This window comes from Harpia harpyja, chromosome 1, assembly GCF_026419915.1.
Source record: "Harpia harpyja isolate bHarHar1 chromosome 1, bHarHar1 primary haplotype, whole genome shotgun sequence".
Classification (NCBI taxonomy): Eukaryota; Metazoa; Chordata; class Aves; order Accipitriformes; family Accipitridae; genus Harpia; species Harpia harpyja.
In genome coordinates, this window is record NC_068940.1 from 62,776,527 (window position 1) to 62,800,785 (window position 24,259).

General features: G+C 38.4%; 1 protein-coding gene across 3 annotated transcripts in view; it reads right to left on the reverse strand.

Annotated features, from left to right (window-relative positions):
• CNOT10 (CCR4-NOT transcription complex subunit 10) overlaps nucleotides 1-22,645 on the reverse strand; it is a 36,371-nt gene extending 13,726 nt beyond the window's left edge. Inside the window, exons 1-12 of one of the 3 annotated variants that reach the window (XM_052797341.1) lie at nucleotides 22,362-22,641; nucleotides 16,840-16,931; nucleotides 13,894-14,055; nucleotides 13,216-13,366; nucleotides 12,058-12,203; nucleotides 11,072-11,158; nucleotides 10,274-10,357; nucleotides 9,124-9,241; nucleotides 7,194-7,343; nucleotides 5,813-6,015; nucleotides 1,611-1,732; nucleotides 789-965 (exon numbers count right to left, since the gene is read on the reverse strand). In XM_052797341.1, coding sequence (XP_052653301.1) covers nucleotides 789-965; nucleotides 1,611-1,732; nucleotides 5,813-6,015; nucleotides 7,194-7,343; nucleotides 9,124-9,241; nucleotides 10,274-10,357; nucleotides 11,072-11,158; nucleotides 12,058-12,203; nucleotides 13,216-13,366; nucleotides 13,894-14,055; nucleotides 16,840-16,931; nucleotides 22,362-22,383 — 1,514 coding nt within the window. In that variant the 5' untranslated portion in view covers nucleotides 22,384-22,641. Of the gene's footprint in view, nucleotides 1-788; nucleotides 966-1,610; nucleotides 1,733-5,812; nucleotides 6,016-7,193; nucleotides 7,344-9,123; nucleotides 9,242-10,273; nucleotides 10,358-11,071; nucleotides 11,159-12,057; nucleotides 12,204-13,215; nucleotides 13,367-13,893; nucleotides 14,056-16,839; nucleotides 16,932-22,361 lie in introns of all 3 variants that reach the window. The other 2 variants (XM_052797356.1, XM_052797350.1) reach the window with 2 other exon arrangements.
• Nucleotides 22,646-24,259: the final 1,614 nt, after the last annotated feature.

The following is a 24,259-nucleotide window of genomic DNA, read 5'->3' on the forward strand; positions in this document are numbered from 1 at the left end:
ACTTTTTCCAGATTAGTTCTTGTCACTCTTCCCTTCTCAAAATGGTCATTAATAAAGGTGCAGGCTATGGTCAACAAAGTTACGCTTCAAAAGGAAGTTTGGAATGTTATCAGGATCAACACAAAATATTAAAACACCTTCCTGCTATTTAACATTTGACATACGTTGTCTACAAGCTACTTTTTCTGAAGCTTTGAGAAGAAAAAAAAAAAAGATATTTTTCTTAAACTCTTTTTTGTAAAATGTAATTTATTAAGCAATAGCTCCATGCTGCTTTCCTACTTATCTTCTAAATCTAGTTTCCCATTTCTAGTCTAAAACAAACACAACAAAGCATACTAAGGCTGATGAATGTCAAATCTTACCGTGGGGAATTGTTTACAACTGAGTTGCTAGACATTTATATATTGAATCAAGTACATGGCGCACGTGCGCACCCACACACAAAATCACTGTAACATGTGAAACTTCACTTACAATTAGAGAAATACCAATATGCACAGCAGGAGGGTGTGGGAAAACACAGCACAGAAAAAAGATGGCCAGTGAAAAAAAGAACTTCAGTATCTAATTCATTAAAGTTGTTAGGAATGGTAGGAATCAACTCAGTATTTTGTTCTTAAATTAGCATACCAGCAATTAAAACAACGAGCAGCTAAACAATTTCCTTGGATATCCCAACACTACTAAGAGAATTTACAAATACGTTATTTTTTTCTGCTGGCCAAACAGACACAGACTGTCAGCCCAGAGTTACTTTGGGCAAAAAGAAATGCAATTTTGTTTACCTGCATGCTTCACTGCTTTCACTGTTTTCTGTATTTCCCCCCAGCTGATTACTAGTTTTAGATCCATTTTCCTGCTTTGGCTCCTGCTGATCTTCTGGCAGTAGCAGCAAGGCATTTCTTAGACAAATCGCTGCAAATTCCATACTGGCTACAGGTATTGCTGAGGACTGCCCATCACTTAAAGAGACACAGAATTTAGCCAGTGAGTAGCAACCCTACTAAATTAAAAAATAAAAGCAGAGCTCCAGAAAGATCTGAATGCAGAGAAAATTTTATCCTAAAAAAGTTAAATAATGTTTTAATATAACACATTTAATTTATGAAGACATATCTATCTTGCTATTCTTATATATGGGAAGTACACCACGATGCCCAAATAGAGTGAGCAGATCCAACCACAGAATTACAGGAAGTTCTCTTGTTTTTCTTGACTTCACTTCCTCAAGTTTTATGACAGAGCAACTAGATTCTTCCCACAATTTTCTAACGTGGATTACTGAAAAAATATATTTAAGTGAGAAAAAGAGGACAGCTTTAGCTAACTGGAAACATAAATTTCAGATAAATCAATTTTAAGCTTTAATGCCCCCCTTAGTTACAATGAATACACAGTTAAGCCCTCTGCTGGCCATCATAGAAGAGGCATCCAAATGATGTTTAAGCAGGACTCATCAAGCATTTCAGCATGTCTCTCTCTTCACTACATTAATAATTCCAAAATGAACAGTTATTCCATGACAGTTTTAAAAACTCCTGATAAACAGATACGTATCCTTAAAAGCTATGATAACGAAATAAATAGCCCATGGAAAACATACTTACTTATAAACAACATTCTGTATTGACTGGGATGCTAGGACTATCTTACGGTGGTAGCCTTGACCTACTATAGATTGCACAATTCCCTTTTTGCTGGGAAGGCCTTTAGTCTCTTGTTCTGATGTCTAAAAGGAAGGAAAAAAAAAAAGGACTAAAATATCAAGGTATCAAGGCTGTTGAATGAGAGCTTGACAAAATAAGTGAAAGCTGGAAGAAGACTTTGAACCTTGCTAAAATGTAAGAATTAATAGTTTATAGGGGTACAGTTTTAAATCTTAAGTACCATGAAGGATCAGGCACCTTCTATTGTCTTTGTGTTGCACAGGGATTTTACTGCACACAGTGTAACCACAGATTAGTTCTGACAGCTTGTCTGATAGCCTAGTGACCTAGTTTCTCCTCTGTTTCGAAAGCAAAAGAACAATGAACCAAGTTGCATTAAAAAAATTCCTAGGATATCTAAAAAGAAATCATACGATCAGACAAATAATATTCAGAACTAGCACTGTAACACTTGCCGTCTTCTCCCCTGCTTATACAGCATTCAAAACGCTCTCTGAAAAAGCTGCTCTCAAACTGTTCCATGGGGAGCATGAAGCTGAACTGCAACATATGCAAAATCACATTAAATTAACTTGTTTAACAGATTTTTGAGTATGCAGATATTCTGGGGGTCAAATGAACTTAAAGCATCCTAATTGTAAGTCCCAAGAATTATCTCTACACCACATTTACTAGGGTTTGTTTGTTTTATGTTAAGTAAGGTTAGTGACGAAGAGTCACAGTTGTAAGGAAAAAGTTATCCTAAATCTGTGTTTTAAATAGCTATCACTTTTCAGAAAATTTATCAGAATCTATTCTGAAAAAGAATATTGACATTATAATGGCATTTACCGTCAAATAAAAAAAATACATATGAGTTTGGATATGAAGCACATATTTCAGAAAAGGTGTTAAAAAAAAGGCAGAATAATCTTCCATCTATATTTTATAAACTAAAATACTAAAGTGGGTGAAAGTTCGCTTCAGTAAAATTACTTTTCTGTATGCTGTTCAGAGAATAAATATGAATTCATACTTAGATGTCACGGAATATTATTGCAAATTGAGTTACAAGTTCAAATTAAACACACTATTGATTTTAGTGCCTTACTTGTCATGTTGCAAAGCTATCTTATAATTTAAAGACAATTCCCCTTTATCTTTAATATTAACAGCATCCAAAGTTAATTTTTTTCTCCTAAGATTCCAAATTTAGGAAACAGCAAGCTGGTTTTGTGACCCGAATTCAAGCTCCCTGGTATATGACAGAACATCACAACTGTAGGAGGAATAAAGCTAGGCTTCAGGAGCCTGGCATGATCTACTGCTTTGGCTAGTCTGTAGTAAATGAAGTGCACCATGAGGGTCTGTCTTTCCTTTTTCCAGACTGCTAAACACTGTCCTTGTAAACAGAATCCCAGCTTTGTTTTTTGCCACAAAACCTATGGTAATCCAGTCTCCCATACCCAGCTTTCCATTAGAGGTGATCAGCTGTACCTTCTTTATCTATGTGTGATTTGTAACCAGTAGAAGAGACACAGAAAACTGCAGAAATCAGAAAGCTGTTCTTCCTGCACTCACTGTGCTTTATAAAACTCGGAACTATCTGACAACAGCTAGCACATACACAAAGTCAGTGCGTTTTTGACCCAACACTCTTGAAACTTCAATGCTGTGCCTGTGAAATGGTGATATAAGCAAACCTCATCTATAAAGCTATAAAGCTGTGAATATATTTCTTAAATTTTCTGAAACAGACACCAAAATAACGAGCACCATCGAAATTCCCAAGGGAAAATTTATGGATTTTGTATTTGGAAGGATTCAGATAGTGTGCAGTAAAAAAAAGGCACAGAGGCCACTCTAAGAGGAAAACAGAGAATTCAGGGTCAGAAGAAAAAATAATAGAGTGAATATAGCCGTTTGTTCAATTAATCCCACCCATCCTGTGCACCAAGTGAAACGGACATACTGTGGAGATAGCTGCATGGGATCATGTAATTATAGATTACATCATCCCACCCACACACAAGAAGGGTGAGTTACAGTTAAACAGGGAATCAAGTACAGCATCTCTTAATTTCACAGATGTACTATTTTGGTGCAACCTTCTGTTCAAAAGAACAAAGGATCCTGTCCCCACCCCTCTGAATTAACATACGGGCTTATCCTAAACAGACATGGATCAACAGGTTGAAACCAAAATGCCCCAGAGGACATGCAATACGTCTGCTGTCAGCACGTTTCCACAAACTGCCAGCAGAGGAACAAGTCTCAGCAGTCAGGGATTCAGTTCCCCAGTCGGTGGCTGTGGTCGTGACAGCTTCAGGATGGAGAAGGCTGATCTTGGCTTCCTCAGCCTAGGCCACTTTTAGGCTAGCCACGTTACAGTCTCATCCCTCTCAACCTCTAGTGGCAATTGAGTGAGGAAATAACGAATCTTTAGATGAGTTTTGGCTGCATGAAGAGAAGGAAGATCACATGCAAAGATTTCAGTGGAAATCAGAGCACATCTTATTATCTCCACCCAGTTTAGACCTACAAAATGAGGCCATGTCTGAATTTGGATAGTGTATTTACAGTAGACAGAATTAAAAAAAAGGAGGTTATATTACTTGTACATCAAGAAAACTGTAATTAATTAACACCACCCCAGGAAGGAAGCTTCTCTTTAACCAAATACTTTTAGTAGTCCTCTACAAGAGTCTTTGCATCTTCCAATAAAGTTCTAGGACACAGCACTATATTTTGTTTTTAAACAAGATTATTCACCAGTCTGATCCAATAACCATATTCATTAAAACATAAAAAACCCTAACCTTACTGTCTGCTAAAACAGTAGCAACATACTTTCAGTCATACCTTTTACACCATAGTATCTAGCCTTAAAGTAGAGACAAAGGATCTCTGCTGGATAGATATATGTTTTCTCCTACTACTCCAACTAAAATTTAAGATAGAACCTCATCGTTTCAAAAGTGGTAAAGCAATTCCTAGAGTCTAAACATAAAAATCCAAGATGTTTCTGTCAAAAATTTTCCGAAAAAAGAATTAAAACAACCCTTCCACCTCAAAGTATCAGCAACAAAAGTTATCAGATTTGTTTCTGTGCATCAAGCCTCAAAGTGAATATAAAACCTTCAAGAACAGCCAAAAAAATTTTCCTTCCTTAGACACTACAAATGGTCACTGACTCCAATCTCACCTTAGTATTTCTGCAATCCAGGAACAGAAATCCTTGGAAGTACAGGGAGTACAGAGAAAAGATCCTGAGTAAGTTTAATTCTTCCATTCACACAAAAAAAGACAGAATTACTTGCGAGGTGACCGAATTACTTGCGAGGTTGGTTTTTTGTTGTTGTTGTTTGTTTTCAATATGTACCATGTATTATTTTATATGGGTTTTACGTATATATAAATATGGATAAACCCCAAGATTTTTCAACCAACGTGAAATGCGTGTGGAAAGCTGAGGCATCACAAAATATCAATAAATAGTAATTCAAACTATTAATGTCGACACCTACATTTTAAGTAGAGAGCATTCACTACAGAAAGAACATACTGTTTCCTGTTATAAAGTGATACCTCATTAGAGAATAATACAAGTTTCTTTCCAAATAATATCTTTATGTTTATTTCTAAAATTATTTCAAGACAAAGTAAGGTAAACCATCAGATGACTTGGAGAAATCTAACATGCTTCAAACGAATTCAGGATTACCCATTCAGATTATGAGTTGGAATGCCAAAGGGGTGTGACAGTAAATTGCCAAAACAAAATGATGCTTAACCAGTCTCTCCAGAAAAAAAACTTGTAACTTTGAGGAAGAGCAGCTCTAACAGCCACTTACGTGCTTTTGTTTCATCTCACGCCAATCTTTTGAATAGCCTACTCTAATTGTTCTGATCTTAGAAAAGTCAATTAAACACTGGGTATCAAGACACTGTTTCTATGGTGGTTTTCCTCCACCTGTTGCAGCTTCAGATTAAACATGCAAACACACGTATACAGAAAAATAATTAATCTGGACTTACACAGAGGTGTTGCAACATTAGGCCTTTAAAATGCATAGTTCAATTCAAGATATTATTTCTTCCTTTCTGTGATCACATGTATTTCATAACTACAATCAAAATAAGGAATTTGCAAATCTACTTACCCCTTTATTGGCAGCAATGCAGCATTCTGCTATTCTCAGCCAAAGACGAGGGTTTGAGTGATAAACCTGGACTGCCTCAATCAGGCATTCAAAGGCAGCTAAGGGCCTCCCAATATGCAAGAGCTGAATTCCACAATTGTAGAGCAACTCATACCGTTTGTTAGTCAGTAGCGTACACATGGGTCTCCCTGAAAATTTTTTACCTGCAGAAAAGGATTACATCATATTGGATGTGCAGCTCAGGAGAGCAGAAAACATAACTCTGGGACGAGGAGGGAAGCTGTGGGAAACACCCAAAAACTACCAAAAATCCCTTTCATCACAGAAATTCACTAGCCTCCCTCTGTAAATAAATTCCTTCCGCATCAAAGCTGATATCAAAGACAAATTAATTGTAGTCTTAATAAAGGTTGAAGTACATTAAATGCTAACCACTTAAGCTCCTTGTCACTCAAGCCAAATGTTATATAATAACATTCAATCCCATATTTGTGAGAATACACGTCTTTATTACTCATATAAATTCCAGAAGAAAACCACTTTGCTGTTAACAAGCGTAAAATATTTTCTGTCTTCACACTGGTACCTAAGACTGCACTTAGGTACAGGGCCAGGGGAGGAATAGGAAAACCAATAAACTGTGTGATAGTAACTAGATTTTAAAGAAAAAAAGAAAGGAAAAAATTATCACTTCATCATGAAATCATTTACTTGGAAAAGGAAAAAAAACCCTTAAGTATTATTAATCAAAGCAAGAAAACTTATTATAATGTTTATTTTCTTGTCTTTTGTATACTTACAACAAAAGTAGACAGATAAAACTATACATAAAACTAAACAATAGAAGAACATTTCTCATACAACTCTGGAAATTGTTCAGTAAGAATGTTTGAGAAATACACCATCTTCCAAACGTTAATTTAACAGTATTGCACTCCACATTTTCTGTATGTTCCAAGTTAAAACCAAAACAAAATAAAAAAAAACCCTACACATCCTTCAAGTCCTGAAGATTCTATCTACTGTCAGCAGGACTATAAATAACATCTTTAATGATGCATAATAGGTCACAGAAACTTTATTTTGTCATATCTCCCTGACTGATGGCCAAGGACTATGAGAGAGGAGTAATTGCCCCAGCCCCATGGCACATCAAAGAAAACAGCAAAAAAAAGAACATATTTTATCATCATCTATTTCTGGCAACAGCAACTATACTCTGAAATCAAGTTACAATCAAAATTCTTACCCTCCTTATCTTATCCTCTGCAAAAAGATGAAATAGGAATTTTTCTGATAATTACTGAAAGCTTCTATCCTCCATTTCCTTGATTCACCCACCCCTCTTCCACCATCTATTTTCATCTCTTAAAAGTCCTACCTGGATCTGAGCTGCCCGTTCCTAGCTGTGCACACGCATTATCATTTTCTTGCAAGGCTTTTTTAAAGTAAAAAATTCCTAAATTGTGCTTTCCCATTGCAAAGTGGATGCAGCCAAGATTGTTCCAGAACATACACCTTAAGCATTCACCTGAAAGAACAGAAAAGACCGTCTTTGTAAACTGAAAAATGTCACTGAGCCCATAAAATGCTCCCACCGCTCTCTCATGAGTCAGCATATTATGGTAGTCTATTAAACATGTTCTTCAGCAAGATGTTCATGGATTATGCAGTTACTCCCTGCCTCACAAGCATTTTAATAACCGACATTGCTGTATACCATTCTAGTTCTTTTGGACAGTTGACCTGAAATGACCTATGTATAAGCAGCCACAGATTTCCAGATCTTGTGCACCATATTCTAAGAGAGCCAGGTATAAAGCAAATGTGACAGATTGCAAATTCAAGTTCACCTGGAGGTTTTCATAGAACTTAGCATGCAAGCGCTTCAAGTTTTGTAACAGACAGCTCTTGTAAAAAGGAAATTCTCAAATGATGTTACCTTCCTAAGTTTTATAAAATAAACAAATATGTCAACCTAACCATACAAGCAGGAAATGCACTCTCTTTCCTAAATATATAATGTTCAGGTAATACTGTAAAGAAGTTCCTTCTAAATAATAAAGAACAGAAAATTAAACTTTTGACTTATCTACTGCTAACTGCAGCTCTACAGGGTTACCACTGATAAAAAAGAAAAAAACCACACCACCACTCTAAAAATCCAAACAACCAAGAAAAAGACCAGTAACAAAATAACCAGACATTATTTTAATTGTAACCTAGGAAGACTATTAAGTGAACATTCTACTGTGCAAAAAAGCTAGTGCAAAAAGTTATATGAAAATAAAACTTCCCAGAAATTTTTAAGTTATAAAGAGAACTCTAAGCGTAAAAGCTGTCAGAAAGATAAGTTACAGTAAATTCTAAAAGAAGTGTCAAAATATGCCAGAATAGGCATTATGGCAAGTGTTTTGAATGTTTTCTATGAAACTTATCTGTAAATACAGAAGTTTAAAAAATTTACTCAGAGGGCTAACTCTGCGACTTCTATCATCTAATTGCAATCTATGCAACAATATCTACTAGATAAAAGATCTTACAGCACAAGAAATTAAAAGTACTATCACAAAACCAGCATTGAACAAAGTAGTAAAGAAATTCAGTAGTTTTAGAGTACAAGTATTTTTTGAAATCCTAACTCTCTACTGACACAAGACACAACCTTCCATATTTTTCAATTGATATTTTAAACAGCCAACTAAAATTTCAAATATATTTAAATAATACCATATACAGTGAGGGTATATATACACAGCATATATATTTATAAAAGTTATTTATATACTATATCTAAAACATTATACACATTTATGTGCTGTTACATTTCTGTGCATGTCTACACATATACACTTTCTAGATATAAAAGTAACTTAAAATGGCATACAGTAGAAGTCAAACCTTAACACTTCATGAAACATTTGCATTTCCCCCCCCAATCTTCATTATAACTGCTATAGTCTCCTCTCTGAGTACAATCTGAAATCTGATTTCTAGATCTAGTATGTTGCCTTTTGTTTCATGTCTTGATTTAGAGACTCAAATATGAGCCTTGCAAATTCTACATTTACACCTTCACAAATCCATTTTCATAGAAAATCACTATATTGTCTAGAAAAACGTTCAATAAAAACACAACAGTGTTACGTGAAGGAGCACAAGAAAGATGAAAACATATCCAGCATATAAATCTATGACATTCAGAGCCTACTCCCTTAAGTAATCATTAATATGCTTAAAATGAATATCAACAAGTAGTCCTATTACAGTACACATTTAAGAACTTGCAGGATGAAGGTTTTCTATTTTACCTGTTTTCATGAAGCCTGGATGTTCAGCAATGTTTGCACTGTTTAAAAGTTTGACGGCTTTACGATAATTGCCCCTCAAATATTCAAAATTGCTCTTAAGAAAGAGAGAAGGAGCTGACTGTGAAGGAGAAAACAATAGTTAATTATCTCGTTTTAGGATTTCTACTGCTAGTGTTAAATCACTCCACAAACAGCTTGCCTCTGCTGTCATTTAAAAAATACATGGGCTTAGGCCCTAATACTTTCAAGAAGTAGCATTTCTTTGTTGAGCACCTGATTAACACTCACCTCCTCTGAACTACAAAACTATGCATACTCTTTGTTAAGCTCTAAACCCCAACATTATTCTAGAGAACTCTGTCATGGCAATGGCTAAGTGCAGAGGATCTCTTTTTTTTTTTTTTTTTTTTTTTTTTTTTTTTAAGAGTATCTTTCTCCAACCTGTCTTCTAGCACACTTCTCCCTATGCTTCCCCTCCCTGCAGAGTTCAACAACTTCCTCCTGGGCTGTCATCTTCCTGGTCTGCCAACAGAGACCTCATGATCCAGAATGATTTCTGTCAAACTAGCAGCTCTTGAGACTGGCAACAAATGGGAAGTGCTCTCCTCCCATTCCTTGCTCCTCAGTTAATGTAGAACTTATCTGGGATGGTGGACGTAATTCTGAGTTGAGAATTCCTATATAAAAAAAGAAACTGCTTTCTAGCAAGAGGTAAGCCTCCAAAAATTTTCAACAAAATGAAAAAACCCAAACCCCTGCATATCCCCGAATTAATCTTTTATGAACTGGTTTAAACCACCAATGACATCCAAAGTTTGTAATACCCATAACATTTATAGTAAACTAAAACTTATTTTGCGCTGCTTAAATTATAAAGAAAACTGAACATCTTTATTATACAGTGTTTCACTGTTATTTTGGTATCGTTAACAATAAAGTGCATTTTTCTGAGCAACTGAAAACAGCGCAAATAAGAAAATTCTACATTAATTCCACTTGCAGAAAAGAGATTACAACCCCAACTGACTACATAAAGTGTTCAGACATCCATCCTCAATAAGACTTTTCTTTGTAAAGAAAGTTAGCAAATACAGTTTTAAGATAGAAAACAGATCTAGATTAGAAAAACAATAGCCTTAAGAATACTTACATTCCCAGCTGTATTCATAACAGACTTGATCTCCCTTTTGCATGCTTTTAGTGACTTCATCTGGATATAGGCTCTCACCTTATACTGTTAAAAAATTAAAATTAAATTTGTTAAATAAAAACCAACAACTTGTGCAGGTCTGCAAGTTGAACTGTATGTAGAGATTTAGTACAGAGTATTTTATATACAGCTTAAAAATAGGTAGTAAAAAGCTGTTCAAAAAGCCTTCCTAAAAAATAAATCCTGTTCAGACTTTCAACAACAAATTTATAGGCTTCGTATTTACAGTAAGCAGATGCACACTTTGTTCAATGGTCAACAGCTACTCTATATTCAAACACAGATACTAGCACTTAAAATGACAAACTAATTAAAATAATCTAACCTCTTAATTCCAGACATTTACCTACTAAACTGAAAACACCAATAAGTGAATGCCGATAGAGAAGCATTTTGTTTCTTCACATATTTTTCCACAGAACAGTACAGTGGAATAAAACCTCAGCTTTAGACTGTTAGAGGCCTAACAGTTATAAAGTCAGTACAGCTAACTGCAGTTTAAAAAAATTATGATAAACTGCAGGGACTGAAATAGGGTTTTCTTCTGTGTTAGGTCAGTTTTTCCTCTACATGGATCTTACAAAAAGGAGGAGTTAGATAAATTCATTCTTTTGTTTTACAACATGAAATTCAAGGAGAGACAGAGTATCACAATTCATGCTGAACTAGATTTGAAGCAGATGGCACTGTTTCAAGAAAACTTGAACCGACGTTCTTATATAATATGCAGACACTTACTTGATGTATCTTAGATTTAGCAACTTCTATTAAAGCTCCACTTTCAGCTTTTTGATTCGAAGAATCTTTATTTGTATTATTACCTGACTGTCAAACAAATAAAAGGAAGTGTTACTATTAGTCACCTTTTAAATTCAGTTTACAGATTCTTTCATAGGCTATTTTTATCACTCTCACATGAAGAAGAAAAACAAGCATTTAATAGTCAAAAAATACACATCCCACCAAATACTGTAACTTGAGCTTAACAATCAAAATCCACGAACAACCACACCAGCCTGTGAAGAGCAGAATTATATATTAACGTTAGTGTTACACTATGCTGCTCTGTGGTTGAGGTATTTGAAGAATTCTCTTACCCAGAAGGATGATATGCACATTCTAGAGTCTCTCTAATATTTTCTTCAGTAGAATTACTATATACTTAAAGATAAAATGTTTTATCTTAAGTGTGACATTCCATCGACAGGAAAAGACTGAAGAGTCCTGTTTTCACTTCCAAACCGCTACCCATTCTACTGATTTTTCCAAAAGACACATACAAAAGATTTCATTTAGGAGTATGCCTCATACTTTCAGATGCTATGTAAAAAAGATGCTTGATTTCCCATACTATGGTATGCAATTGCAATTCCTCTCTGACACTGACTTCCCCTTTGAAGCTTAGGGTCTCATATGGTCATAATCCAAGACAAGCAAGAAAAACTATATTTTTGGCCCTGAAGACAACTGTCTTTCCCATGCAAGTCTCTGACTTAAGAAACACTTCTTAGCTCCCTGGCAATAAGAGAAAAGGGTAAAAGAGAGGGAATAAACAGCTGCTGTATACAATTAACTTAGTTACTAACATGGATAAGTTGCTGTCTGAAGCTACAGGTGATCTAACAGTTTTATAATTCAAAAGTATTTTCAAAGAGTAGTTTTGGATTGAGTTAAAGCATACTTCTGGTAAAGACTTAGTGGCATTCATATGATTTTAAGCTTACCTCATTTTTTCCATTCTTGCTGTTATTGTTTCCCTGTGAAATCATTTTTTCCAGAACAGCAAGGAGATGCAAGGCTTTCTCAGCTTGGTAAGTTAGCAGGTATAAGTCTACAAGCAAGAAGCACACAGCCTGGGCAAACTTCTCTTCTGTATAAAGCAAAGAAGTAAAAATGATTTTACAGCTCTAATACCAACCCTGCCAAACATGACTGAAGAAAAAAAATTAACTATGAAGTGCATCTAAGTAACACAACGAGAAAAATCAATACATTACGTAAGAAAAAAAAGGCAGACATCAACACAATACAGATAAGTACACATACTGAAAAAAAAAAGGTAATTCATTCAAACAGCATCAGCATAAAAGCATAGACTAAAGACAGCTTAACATGTATTTCATGTTTCTAGATTTTGAGGATTGGTCTAAGCAGATCAGCACCAAAGATCCAGCATCTAAACAGACAGATGGAGCCATATACATATGTAGAATCCCACAGAACTTGAAAGGATTCCGTACAAACACATCTCTGCTTGGCTGGCCTCACAGAGTAAGTCCCAAATAGGCGTATTGAAAACTGGGAGGAACTGAAGAAGAATAATGGTAGCATTTACTTAATTTATTGAGACACACACACATACATCCTTCAGCCTTGTCATCTCTAAAATTCAATGAGAATTATGAAATTACTTCATACAAGTATGGCAATTCCACTATACAGTGTGCCATAGCTCATAAAACCTGGAGACTTTATATTCAGATATGAGCACACAGAATTATGTATGACTTAATGCAGGTATTTAAAACTGTGAGTGCCCTGACAAATACACACCCGCCCATGAAGTTGTATGATGACTCAAAATACTAGATTTTCAATAATTCAATTAGTTTGTACATATTATTTACATAAATACATTTTAAAGTTGTCAAAAAATCCATTTCAGTTTCATTATACTTGTCTGCTAAATGTCTCTGAAATACATTCCCCCCAAAATCAATTGTTGTCCTTGATATAAGTAAAACCTATTCTTTATTCTGAAGCCTACCTACTTTTTAGAGCCATATTAGGCAAATTACAAATCACTTGTCTGATAGTGAGAAAGACTGAATGATCTTCCTGTAGTCATTGCATGAATAAAACTCTTCTTTCTGTCTACATACCGAAAGGCTCTATAAACTGGTACAGCTTCTCCCCAACTGATATAGCTTCAGTATACTGACGCAGATGATACAAAATAACAGCTTGATTGTAGTACAGCATACTATTTTCAACATCATCTAAACCATCCATTTCTTCAACAACAGAGTGAACCTGAAAAAACCCCCACTCGTTTAATTTAACTTTCAATACCTACAACTTTAAAAAATGTAAAATATTTAAAATAATAATCCTAAGGTATTAATCTGTCTGAAGATAGGTCAGTAAGAATTACAAGCTAATAAAATGTATTGTTGTTCCACATAAATCCAGCAAAAAATTTACAATGAAATAGAAAGCTGTTAATTGAGTAGTAAAGTAACATTTTCACTTCTTTATTATTTCACAAACTATTTCAGGTTAAGGAAATTTCTATTGAAAGAACATAGCAGATCTTTCTAGGGCTATAACCTCTGAAACATTTCAGCTTCAGATCAATGTCAACAATAAGTAAAAACTTAACTATAAAAAGTGTCCTAAATGATTAAACAGACTCAGAGGTTTAAAAGTAATGTTACTATCTTATTTCTTTATTAAATCTAGAGGACAAGGGGCAGAAGTTTTATTCCTATTTCACTGGAAGATCTCACCCCCATTAATAGTTCTCAAAATCAAGTACCATATCAATATCTTTGCGTTACCTGGTTCTTCAGCTGGTTAAGGGTTTGTCTCAAATTGTCTGTTGTAGTCTGGTTACTTTTACAGAACTCTGCAACTGCAGTATTCAAAGTTATTTTGTAGTCATCTTTGTTTATGTCTTGAAGGGTATTTAGGTGTTGTAAACAAGCATCATAGTTTCCAGCCTGGAAATTGCAAACATACCAAAAACATGCATTAAAAGATACAAAGTTTAAACTAGCAGGCTACTAAGTTTTAATGAAAGTATCCTCTATAAGTTTAGAGAGCAAAGTAGTATTTCCTTTTATCAACAGCAAGTGAAGTGAACTAAACCTCTACACACATACTTCATTATTTATGCAGATTAATATGTATGAGAAGAAAATCTAAAAGTTGAGGTCATGTCCAAACTTCAAAAGAATTTTGTGGAGGAAGGACAAATGGAGTAGCCGATTATTATAAACAGATGTTTCCATGAAAAGTATTCTGATTTCTCTTTGTCGCATTATTTTAAGTTTCAAGATTCTTTATTTCCTCAGTTTTCATGGTCTTTCCCCATCACATGCATATTGAGCAGCTTCAGTTGCTTACTTAAGTCCTATCCCATCATTTTATGTTTATTCCTCTCTTAATCTGGAGAGATTGTGAGTTACAATTTAGTCTGTGGAAGTCAGCTTAAGACGGGTTGGAAAAAGAAGGTGTCACTTTCCCAGTAAAGGTTTAAATAATATTTTACAAGTTTTAGCTGTCGAATGAAGTATTCAATCATCTAGGCATGCCTAAACAGAAACTAGGATCCAAGCATGATGCTCCTCTGAGGTGTAATTATAATCAAGAAACCCCTTTCTTGGGCCTCGGGAATAAGCAAGGACTTCAGAATGGCTCACTTCTTTCTGCTTTCAGTTTTAGTCTTTTCTGTGTTTGTGCAGAAGGAATTTAGTGGCATCGAGGAATGAAAGAGAACACCAGACACTTTCAACTATGTTAAGCCTAAATGATCCTTTACTCTCTACCGTTCAGTTCCTATACAGGAATCATCACCTTCCCCTCTTCCATATCAGGGTTACTTCCAAACTGGTCAGTCAGATAAGCAGATTCATTTCTATCTCTGTCAATGCTTCACAATCAAAAGCTATGCTCCTGGGTACCACGACCACTCTCCACTTCCTTTTTAAGTGCTATTCCATGGAGCTTCTCCTGGGCTCCTGCCTAACTTCCTCTATTAAGGGAAGAATTACAACAGAGAAAGGCTCTGTGGTCCATCTGCTCTTCCCAAGAAAGCTGCCATTCTGCAGCTACTTTCAACAGAGCCATCCCAGTTCCTTCAGTCTCCTGTGAAAGCACAGTTATACAATTTACAGAGAGAGGTAGCAGGACACTGACACACAGTATTTCCACAACTTTAAGTATCAACAGCATGGATTGCCTAGTGATCATGTACATGAACACAGGGACTTGCAACTCAACTGCTGGCATGCTCTTTAATTAAGACAGTTCATCTCCCAATGATTTTCTTCACATGTTCACACTCAGAGCTTCTCTTCAACAGGAGTAGCTTTCAGATCACAGCAACAAGGCTTCTAACCATGGCTGGACTAAAAACTTTGAACCCTTAAATGCTCAACTTATTTTGTGATGTTTTCCTCAGCTAACAGTCCTTTACTCCACTCTGCTAGACAGGATCTAGAATATACTATACAATTCTATAGTAATTCTATCAAGACTGAAATCGGAAGCACAATACCATAAAGCAGCACACAAGGCAGTCCACAAAGCTATTTACAGCAACTCGGTAGCAAGCAAAATTGGCAAACAAGGCACCAGATTAATTCTGCTCACATCTCTCACCACCTACAACTCCAAGAAATTAGGGAGTTCTTAAAGCAAGAAAAAAAATCATGAGATAAACAAGATACAGTGGACCAGTATAAAACTAAAGATGAAGTCATCAGCAGACCAAAATATTTTAGCACATAGATCTGTGGGCAAGGTGGAAAAGAGACAACCCTTTCATGTGCCTTCAGTTCTCAGGATCAAATGCCAATGAGCAAAAAGTTACTGAAAAAGAATAATTGAGCTAGAAAGCACTCAAGAAGACATCAGTGAACAACATCAGCTGTAGTCAGCTTAAGGACCAACCAGCTACATGCACTTCATGTCACAACATTCCAGACAAAATGAAAGTAATGAGTGAAATATACAAGCAGGAATCTCAAAAGACAGTATTTAAATTCTTCCCCTGATCTATTTAACACATCCAAAACTGAATTATGCAAGGCATTGTGATGATAAGAGCACAACAATTGAAAGGAAAAGCAATTATACTTCCTGTCACTTGCTACCCTAAATAAAATTAGAAGACAAAGTAAACTGAAACATGTGGTACCTGAATTTTAACACACACACACACATAAAATCTTCCAAGAAACACAAAACAGGTAGTAAATACTGCCTATAGGTGTCATGTGTTGAAGAATATGTTTTAATGTAAAGTGACAGAATAGTATACAATGCTTTTTGTGAAGGAATACAGCAAGATGCTAAAATGAAAAAGGGTTGTTTGGTTGCTGTTTTTTAAATACATGTGGTTCCTTTAAACCCTTTAACACAACATTTTTAGCCTGAAGCAATTAATTCTTCAGAGAGATCATGCATTTCCAACACTGATACAGAATAGCAGCCTGCTGCTTCTAATTAACTCATTATACAGCTTTTAAGGCTACTGAGTTTTGAGAATCAAGATTAAACGTGCTCTTGTACACTTTGTTCAAGTATCCCCTTCAGTCTTCTCACATCATAGCAGACAGAAAATGCATGTGCTGGCTTTATAACACTACTAGTGCTACTTCTGATATAATATCTCATTAACACATTTGCATCTGTGCTAAGAAAACAGGAAAAATAATTATATAGGCCCATTTAGCAGTTATGTGGTAAATTAGAAGTCTCAGAGTTTGGCTTTGTCTTACCAGAAAAGCTTGTAATGCACTGCTTGACAGTTCCTTTTCCTGATCAGTAATCCCAGAGGTACCCGCTCCTTCATGTTTCTCAGTACCTTGATCTGTAAAGTGGACAGAAGATTACAAGAAAGTTTGCAAATGTGATGACAGCTATTCAGCTTAAAAATTTTGTTTCTTCCAGTTCTTAAGATCCTCCTGCCAGTACAAGTAACTTTCCAGGTAAATGCAGCACTGAATCCCTACTACACCAAAATCTCTCAAGTTATCCTACACTCCTAGTGAATTCCTCTCCAAAAAATGTAAATGTAATAATCCTAGCTAAATTACCGTGCTCAATCAATAAGCAAAGTCCTACAAGTTAACTGACAATGCATACACTTTAGATTTCTCTTTAAAGCTGCAACCGTACACTGGGATTGTCTTTATTTGCACAAAAATTAGCTGTGAAGGCCACACATCATAGAATAAGTACCACACTGGGTTAGATGAAAAACCCATGCATCCTGTGTGCTGCTTCCTAAACAGCAAGAGATACTTTAAGGAACAACACAAAAAACAGAGCAAACACCAGAACTTCCACTCACCTCCCTGCTTTGGAAGAATAAGTCTCCCTAAATAAGAGTCTGCAATCAAACCATCATTAAAAATAACCACTGACAGACTTGATATATCTTTTTTTAAAACTCTCTATACTTTTGTACTCTTTAGTATACTCCATCAAATGCTATCTAGTGATTATACTGCACGACGTGAGCAAATGCTGCCTATTCACTTTCTCAGCCTCACTCCCGATCTTGCAGATCTTTCTTTGAATCATCTCTCTTCCAAGGTGAGCAGGCACAGTTTATTCTGCACCTTCTCCACTTTTTTCCCCAGAATCTTTTCTAGTTCTACTATATCCTTTTCCAGCTTAAGACAACAAGAACAGCATGTAGCAATTATGATGGTGGCCCCTTTGAGCATTTATATTCCAATATAGTAAGGTTTTAATTGTCTTCAATTTCTTTTACATAGAATTCCTAATGTTTTACCTTTCAGTCACTACTGAGCATATTTTTCAGAAAGGAGTCTACTGAACCCTTCTGTCATCACGCAATTAAGAATTCAGTAAAGCTGCATTAAAAACCACAGTACAGACATTCCAAGTCAAAGAAGCTGAAAAAAACGCCACCAAACCCTTCCTTGTACTGAACACAAACTACTGGAGGAAAAAAACCCAATGCAAAACACGACACAACCACCACACCAGACAGCTTATTTCTAGAAGCATTAACTCGTGGTACAACATACAAAAATAATTTAATGTTTTTGAAACAAAGACTTTATAAACCAGCAATGGTCTCCACTCTTGCAGAAAATTATTTCTTGAATTTCACAGTGGAAGCTTTGTTCTAACCTACCTTTTGCTATCTTAATAGGCTAGGTAGGCTTTGTAAATTCAATGTCTTCTTTCTCTTCCCCAGAATTCACAGATGTAACACAAACTCTGCTAATTTTGTTTTCACTTTGAACAAATGAAAACACTTATCTGTGAGCTCCACTGCAAAATCCATTCCCCATCACCACCAATATATCTGGATCGTCTGCTACTGACTATGAAAATTTACAAATATAAGACAAACAACAACAGTAAGGGCAACCAAACCTCAGAAGATCATCAATTAAGATCCACAGTAGGAATAAACCAGACTTAGTAATCTATTCATAGTTTGTGCTTGCTGCTGGGAAGATAGCAAGATCCCTTCCATTGCCCTAGGCAATAACACATTTGAGCAAGAACTGGAAATATTTGGTTGTGATTTTCATCCTGCATCAAGATGCCAACAAGGTTCAGATTTTAAAATCTCAACAATCTTCCATGTGCAAGCTACAAAGTAACCCACTGTGATTTAGACAAAAGTCAGGATTCAGCAATTTCAGTACTCTGGAGGGATGGATCCTCAGGGGGCTACATAACTGCATGCACCTGCTATAAAATCTGACCATGCATAAGGCACTGATCAACACCACTTGCACTGCCTTTTCTTTGAAAGGGAAAGGCGGGAGAAAAAATTAAAACAAAAAAGCTCAGAAAATTTTTGACGTGCCAAGGTTTTCTGCCGCAAAAGAGGAAAGGAATGAGCAGCACTTCTCCTTCAAGCTAAATATAGACTAGATCTGATTCCTGCTCTAAATCTTGTGGTTGTACAGCTGAACAGAAAGCTATCACTCTCCAAGGATCTCTAGAAGAACAGCGAATAAGCAAATGCATCTTCCCTCAAACTTCCACACTAACAGTTACATTATCTGCTTTACTTGCTCAGCACACCCTTTAGATTATGCTAGTAAAAGTAACCATAGTGCAGAGACTTGAGACTCTAAGACTTCTGAAGTTGATAATGCTCGGTCTGGTCAAGAGTTTCCTCACACGCAGGTTTACATAGCAGAGTGCCATCGACTACCGAGTGCATTACTCATTACTGCCATTGTATGCAAGCTCGTAAAAACAAGCATCTCAAGCAAAGGTGGGCTTATGAAAGTCTGAATCCCGAAGTAAAATGTCTTCAGTTAAGTGAAAGATAAACCAAAGAGACTGTTGTCTAAGTTGTGTAATAAAAGCACCACTTACATAGCTGTTCGATGTATTTCCTAGGGAAAAATCAGGATAGGTCTACAAATTTCACTGTGTCTCTAAGTCTGCTGGTACATTAAAAAAAAACAAATTAAACTGGGGAGTACTTTAAGCAAAAACAGAGCTGTCCCTTCTCCTGTAAAGTCAATTTTATGGCTGTAATCCGATCAACTGGACCTACTACAACTCAGTAAACAAAGCAGGTTTGCGAAACCTGAACTGGAAGCTTATCAAGAAAGAATAAAACTAAAGTCCTGCTGACATAGTTCACGGCATAGCTCTTTCCTTTGAAAAAAAACAAAACCAAAAACTCTCTACCCTTTTTGCCCAGACACACTTGAAACATGTTAAAGAGCTAAAGGTCCTTCTAATCTACTGTAATCCTGCCACTCTTGTTTAGACCAGGATCTACTGCTTCAGTTGATCTTTATTATCAAGAGATCTCACAGACAGGAGTCACCTAAAAGCTGGCTGGCTCAAGATACTGAAAAGAACCCTCCAATTCCACCTAAATGGGGGGAGAAAAAAAAGTACTCCTGCTCTCTCAGCTGCAAATGGCAATCAAGTGCAAGACGACAGCAAGTAAAACTATTATTTCCATATTTCTTGAGGCATTTGAAAATGAAACAGGTAGAGGCATTGTTCCCTGGCCAAACATAGAGCATGCCACTTGCTCACTCAGATCTAGTGATCTTCAGCATTCTTGCAGAAGCATGTGGTGTGGGTAACACAGGGCACACCAGTCACTACCAACATGCTCCTATCCATTCAGTAGCTACAACTATCAGCTGAAACATCTGAAATGGTGCAGAATCTCTGCTTTACAAATGACAGGACTCGATTTATCTCTGTAAATGGTATTTACACATGGACCTGTTAGTTTAACTTTTCATTTTGTCCAACGTTCACAAGTACAGAGCAACTCTAAAATTAATACACATCAGGCTAGCGATGAGGGGCAAAAGGGGCAAACTGGAAAAGGATGTAAAAATCAACTGCTCAGATTTTGATCTGGAGGAAGCTGCTGCACTGAGTTTGAAGTTAAAGAAGCAAGTGAGGAAATTATCTTCCTAGTTAGCAATCCTGGGGCTGAGCAGCAGAAACACTATGTCATGGAGGTTTGTTTGCTTTGCACAAGCAGGCAGTTGTTCCTACTGGAGAAGTTACATCACAGTGGACAGCAGAACTTTGGAAAAACTGGCTCTACGAGAGGAGAACAAGGAAAAGCATGAGACTGCCAACTCAAAAGGGAGATTGCTCTCCTCATTGGCTTGCTGCCACATCATATAAGCAACAAGAAGCCACATCTCCCACATACACCTACCCGAAGACACCTGGAGAGTGACTGCAATCATTATCCTTCTCATACCTGTTCTCTGTATCTCCAAGCACTGCTATTGTTCCTAGGCCCTGTAAATTATGCATGAAGTGTGCTGTTGGATACCAGAGCACCTCTGGAATTATCTTTTATTTCCAAACTCTACAAGCAGGGGGATAATCTCTTCCTTGGAAGGGGAGGAATCTATCATCCAACCCTTGCTCCAAAAGCATTTTGAAGGGTATGAAGACCAGCCAGAGTGTTCAGCCTTTATAAGATGACAGTTTGTGGCAGCAAGACTACAGTTTTCTATGAGGCACTGTACTACTAGTATAAATGTAATAGACTTCAATATTGTATGATAAAAAGCAAACACTTCTCAATGGAAAGTTATTTGTAACTCACTGCTATGAACAAGTACAGTATGTAGAATATCTTGCCATAGCTCACATCTTTGATTCATTTGGGCACATACTTTCTTTTAAGGAAGTACAACTGAAAAGTTCCTTCAACTCTTCCAAGAACAACAACAACAAAAATATAAAAAACTTAACGCCAATTTTTTTTTCTTGTATTTTAGGAGACACTTACAGTGCTTATAAATAAACACAGGATAGTTTAGTACACATCACTCAGTACAGTACACTGATTTTTCCCACAATCTTTTTCCAATACTGAGGAGTTTCATATTTGGCATCCAGAAAAAAAAATGCTTAAGGCAAATTTAAATAAAGCTCCCAACCACGTAAAACCAACTGAAAAAACCCAAAGAACACAAGTAGATCCCTTTGGGTTTCCTCCGCATCGCCCTCTTCTCCGTCCCCACTGAGTTGCCATCTGAGGGAAGGACCTTTCCTGCAGAGGATTTTTTTGCATGAAGGGTAGTCTTATGGGAGGTGGACAAGCAGTAGCTTATCAATGCTAATGAGTTACACAGCAACTGTACTTGAGATTTATTTCGGGATGATTTATTTTTTATCTCGGTGATTTCTCTCCACAGTGTCTTTTCCAGCCCGAGCTTAGGAAAGACCCACTCATCCCCTGAAACCAAAGCGGCAGCTCAGAGGGAATCAGACTGAACTCCAGAGATTAAGTAGCAACACGAAGCGTTCAGATCTCGCCAGCACCTTCCGAATGCCCCAGTTTAACACATTAACCCAGAAGATCAACTTCTGCCGCTGTTGTTCAGCTCTGGGAGACACCCACCCCCGCCAATACGTCCATAACGCCCTCCCCACCCAGCCCTTCCAGGCCAGGAGGCTGCGGCTGCTCAGCCCCCCTCGCCGAGGGCACTGGGGGCCCCGTCCCCACACGGCCCGCCCGGTGACCTGCCAGGACACATGCCCACAGGCGGCGGGCCTCGCCGGCACCTCACGCCGGCCACCTCGGCCGCTGGCGGTGGCCCGCAGTCCCGCCGCCGCGGGGGCACTACTTCCTCGGCGGAAGGAAACAGCACCGAGCGAGCCAGGTACTCGTTTCTCCTTCCGCCTGGGACGTGCCGGCACTCACCACCCCCCGCGCGGGAGCGTATCCCTCCGCGCCAGGCGGCCCAGGCCCGAGGCGGGCACGGCGGGAGGCGGCGGCGGCTCCTCTCGCACTCACCCGCAGCCTTGTCCGCCGCCATCTCCCCGGCCGCGCGGTGCGGCCGCCCGGTCCGAGAGCGCCGATAGGGCCGAGGCTCTCCGCGCTGCGCCCAGCGCCGACCGCACCACCGCCAAACGGCTGCTGCCTCCCGGGACTACTTTGCTGCTGCCGCTGCCGCCCTCCGCGCGCGCCGAGCCCGCCCCGCTGACTGCGCCACTCGCTCCTATTCGCCCGCCGCTTCCGGGTTCCTGGCGGCCTCGCGACGTCCGGCCGTTGCCGGGGGACCGCGCGTCTGATGTCAGGACGCTGCAGCGCTGCCCGGCGGGGCGGTGGCGAGGCGCATGCGCGTCGCGCCCCGCCGCGGGTGCCGTCGGGGTGGGGGCGCCATGTTGGCTGCCGGATGGCAGTGTGAGGGCTGGGAGCGCGGGAGCGGCCGGGGGAAGGGTGCGGGCCATTTCTGCGTAGACGCTTCCGCGGCACTGAAGCGATTGGCAAGTGTCGGCTGCTGCCTCGAACGTATTTTGTCTTTTCTGCCTGGTTCAGACGTGCCGGGATCCCCTCCGGGACAGCCAGTGCCGGTAGCGGTGACCCGGGGGCTTCCTTCAGGTGTCACCAGCTGGTGACGAGGAAGCCTTCAAAATGTTAACTAGTTCATGTGGTTTTATGTGGATTATCAGCCTGACTGTCTTAAGTGTTGTTAAGGTGCTCATCACCATAGTAATTAATGCCGACAAGGTGGCCTCCTGTTTGCATTCTGAATTCCTAAGTGGATGTCGGAACACCCGTTCAGTCCCGCCGGCAGACCCGAGGAAGCCCAGTTTCACACCGTGAGTTCGGGGTGTCCTTGGAATTCAGTGTGCTGAGGGGCAAAGCAACCTTCATCAGACTGAAGACTCCAATTAGCATTTGTTATTGTTGTCATTATCTTTGTCAATAAAGTACCAGACATGGGATAAATGACATTGGCAGCATCATAAATATTCAAGATTCTTAAATGTTTATAGTGACTTGGATATACTATATATAGTATTAAAGCGCTCACCTTTGCTAAGAGGTATCTTTGTAGGCTGGGCAGCCATGTCTTGTTCTGACTCTTGCGTAGGGACTGTGGATGAGTCTAGAGGATCTACCTTCTCTCCTGAACCCCCCTTGTTATATACAATGGGAGGTGGGATGAGGTTAGGAGAAGGGGCCCCGGGGGTGTCCCGTCTTGGGCACCATAAGGCTCCCTGTGTTTCTGTCCCTTGGATTCAAGCTCCTGAGACACAGGGACAGTTACCCTTCATTGCCATTCTGTGAATGTGGGCTTTCATCGTCCTGCTCTCTGTGTGCTTCCTCTGTGTCACAGTGGGGATCCTGTAAGACACTGCTTCCATAATTTTGTCATCTGTTAATACGGGAACACTTTCTTGTATTATTTCTCCAGATGTGGTTCTCCAAGACTTATCCCCTTCCTCATTTATTCCTGTTAAACATCAACTTGTTTTTCTACTTTTGACAGTAAGTGTGGATACACCTGCTTCTGATTAACAGATTCTGCATTACATGATTTTGACCTTGTTGCCAGGTGGACAACATGTGTCAGGAAAGACCAGATCTGAGGACAAAATTTGTCCTGGGGGAAGTCAATGGCAAAAGTGATTTAGCGGAAGCAGGGTTTCTTCTTATTAGTCTTGCAGCAGGCCTCCAGCTACGATGTTTTCCCTAACTCCACTGCCAGGCACCTCAGAGGTAACGTTTGTAAGGAAAGGTAATACTTTATTTAACAGAGGGATACAGTTGGAAAGAAAGAAACGCACTTTAGACACACCAGCTCTGAACACCTTTAAACCATCACAGCTTTTAATGAGCCAGGCCCTGTAAAATGAAAGATTCTGAAAACATTATTTCAGGAATTTCAAGAGCAGGATGATTCT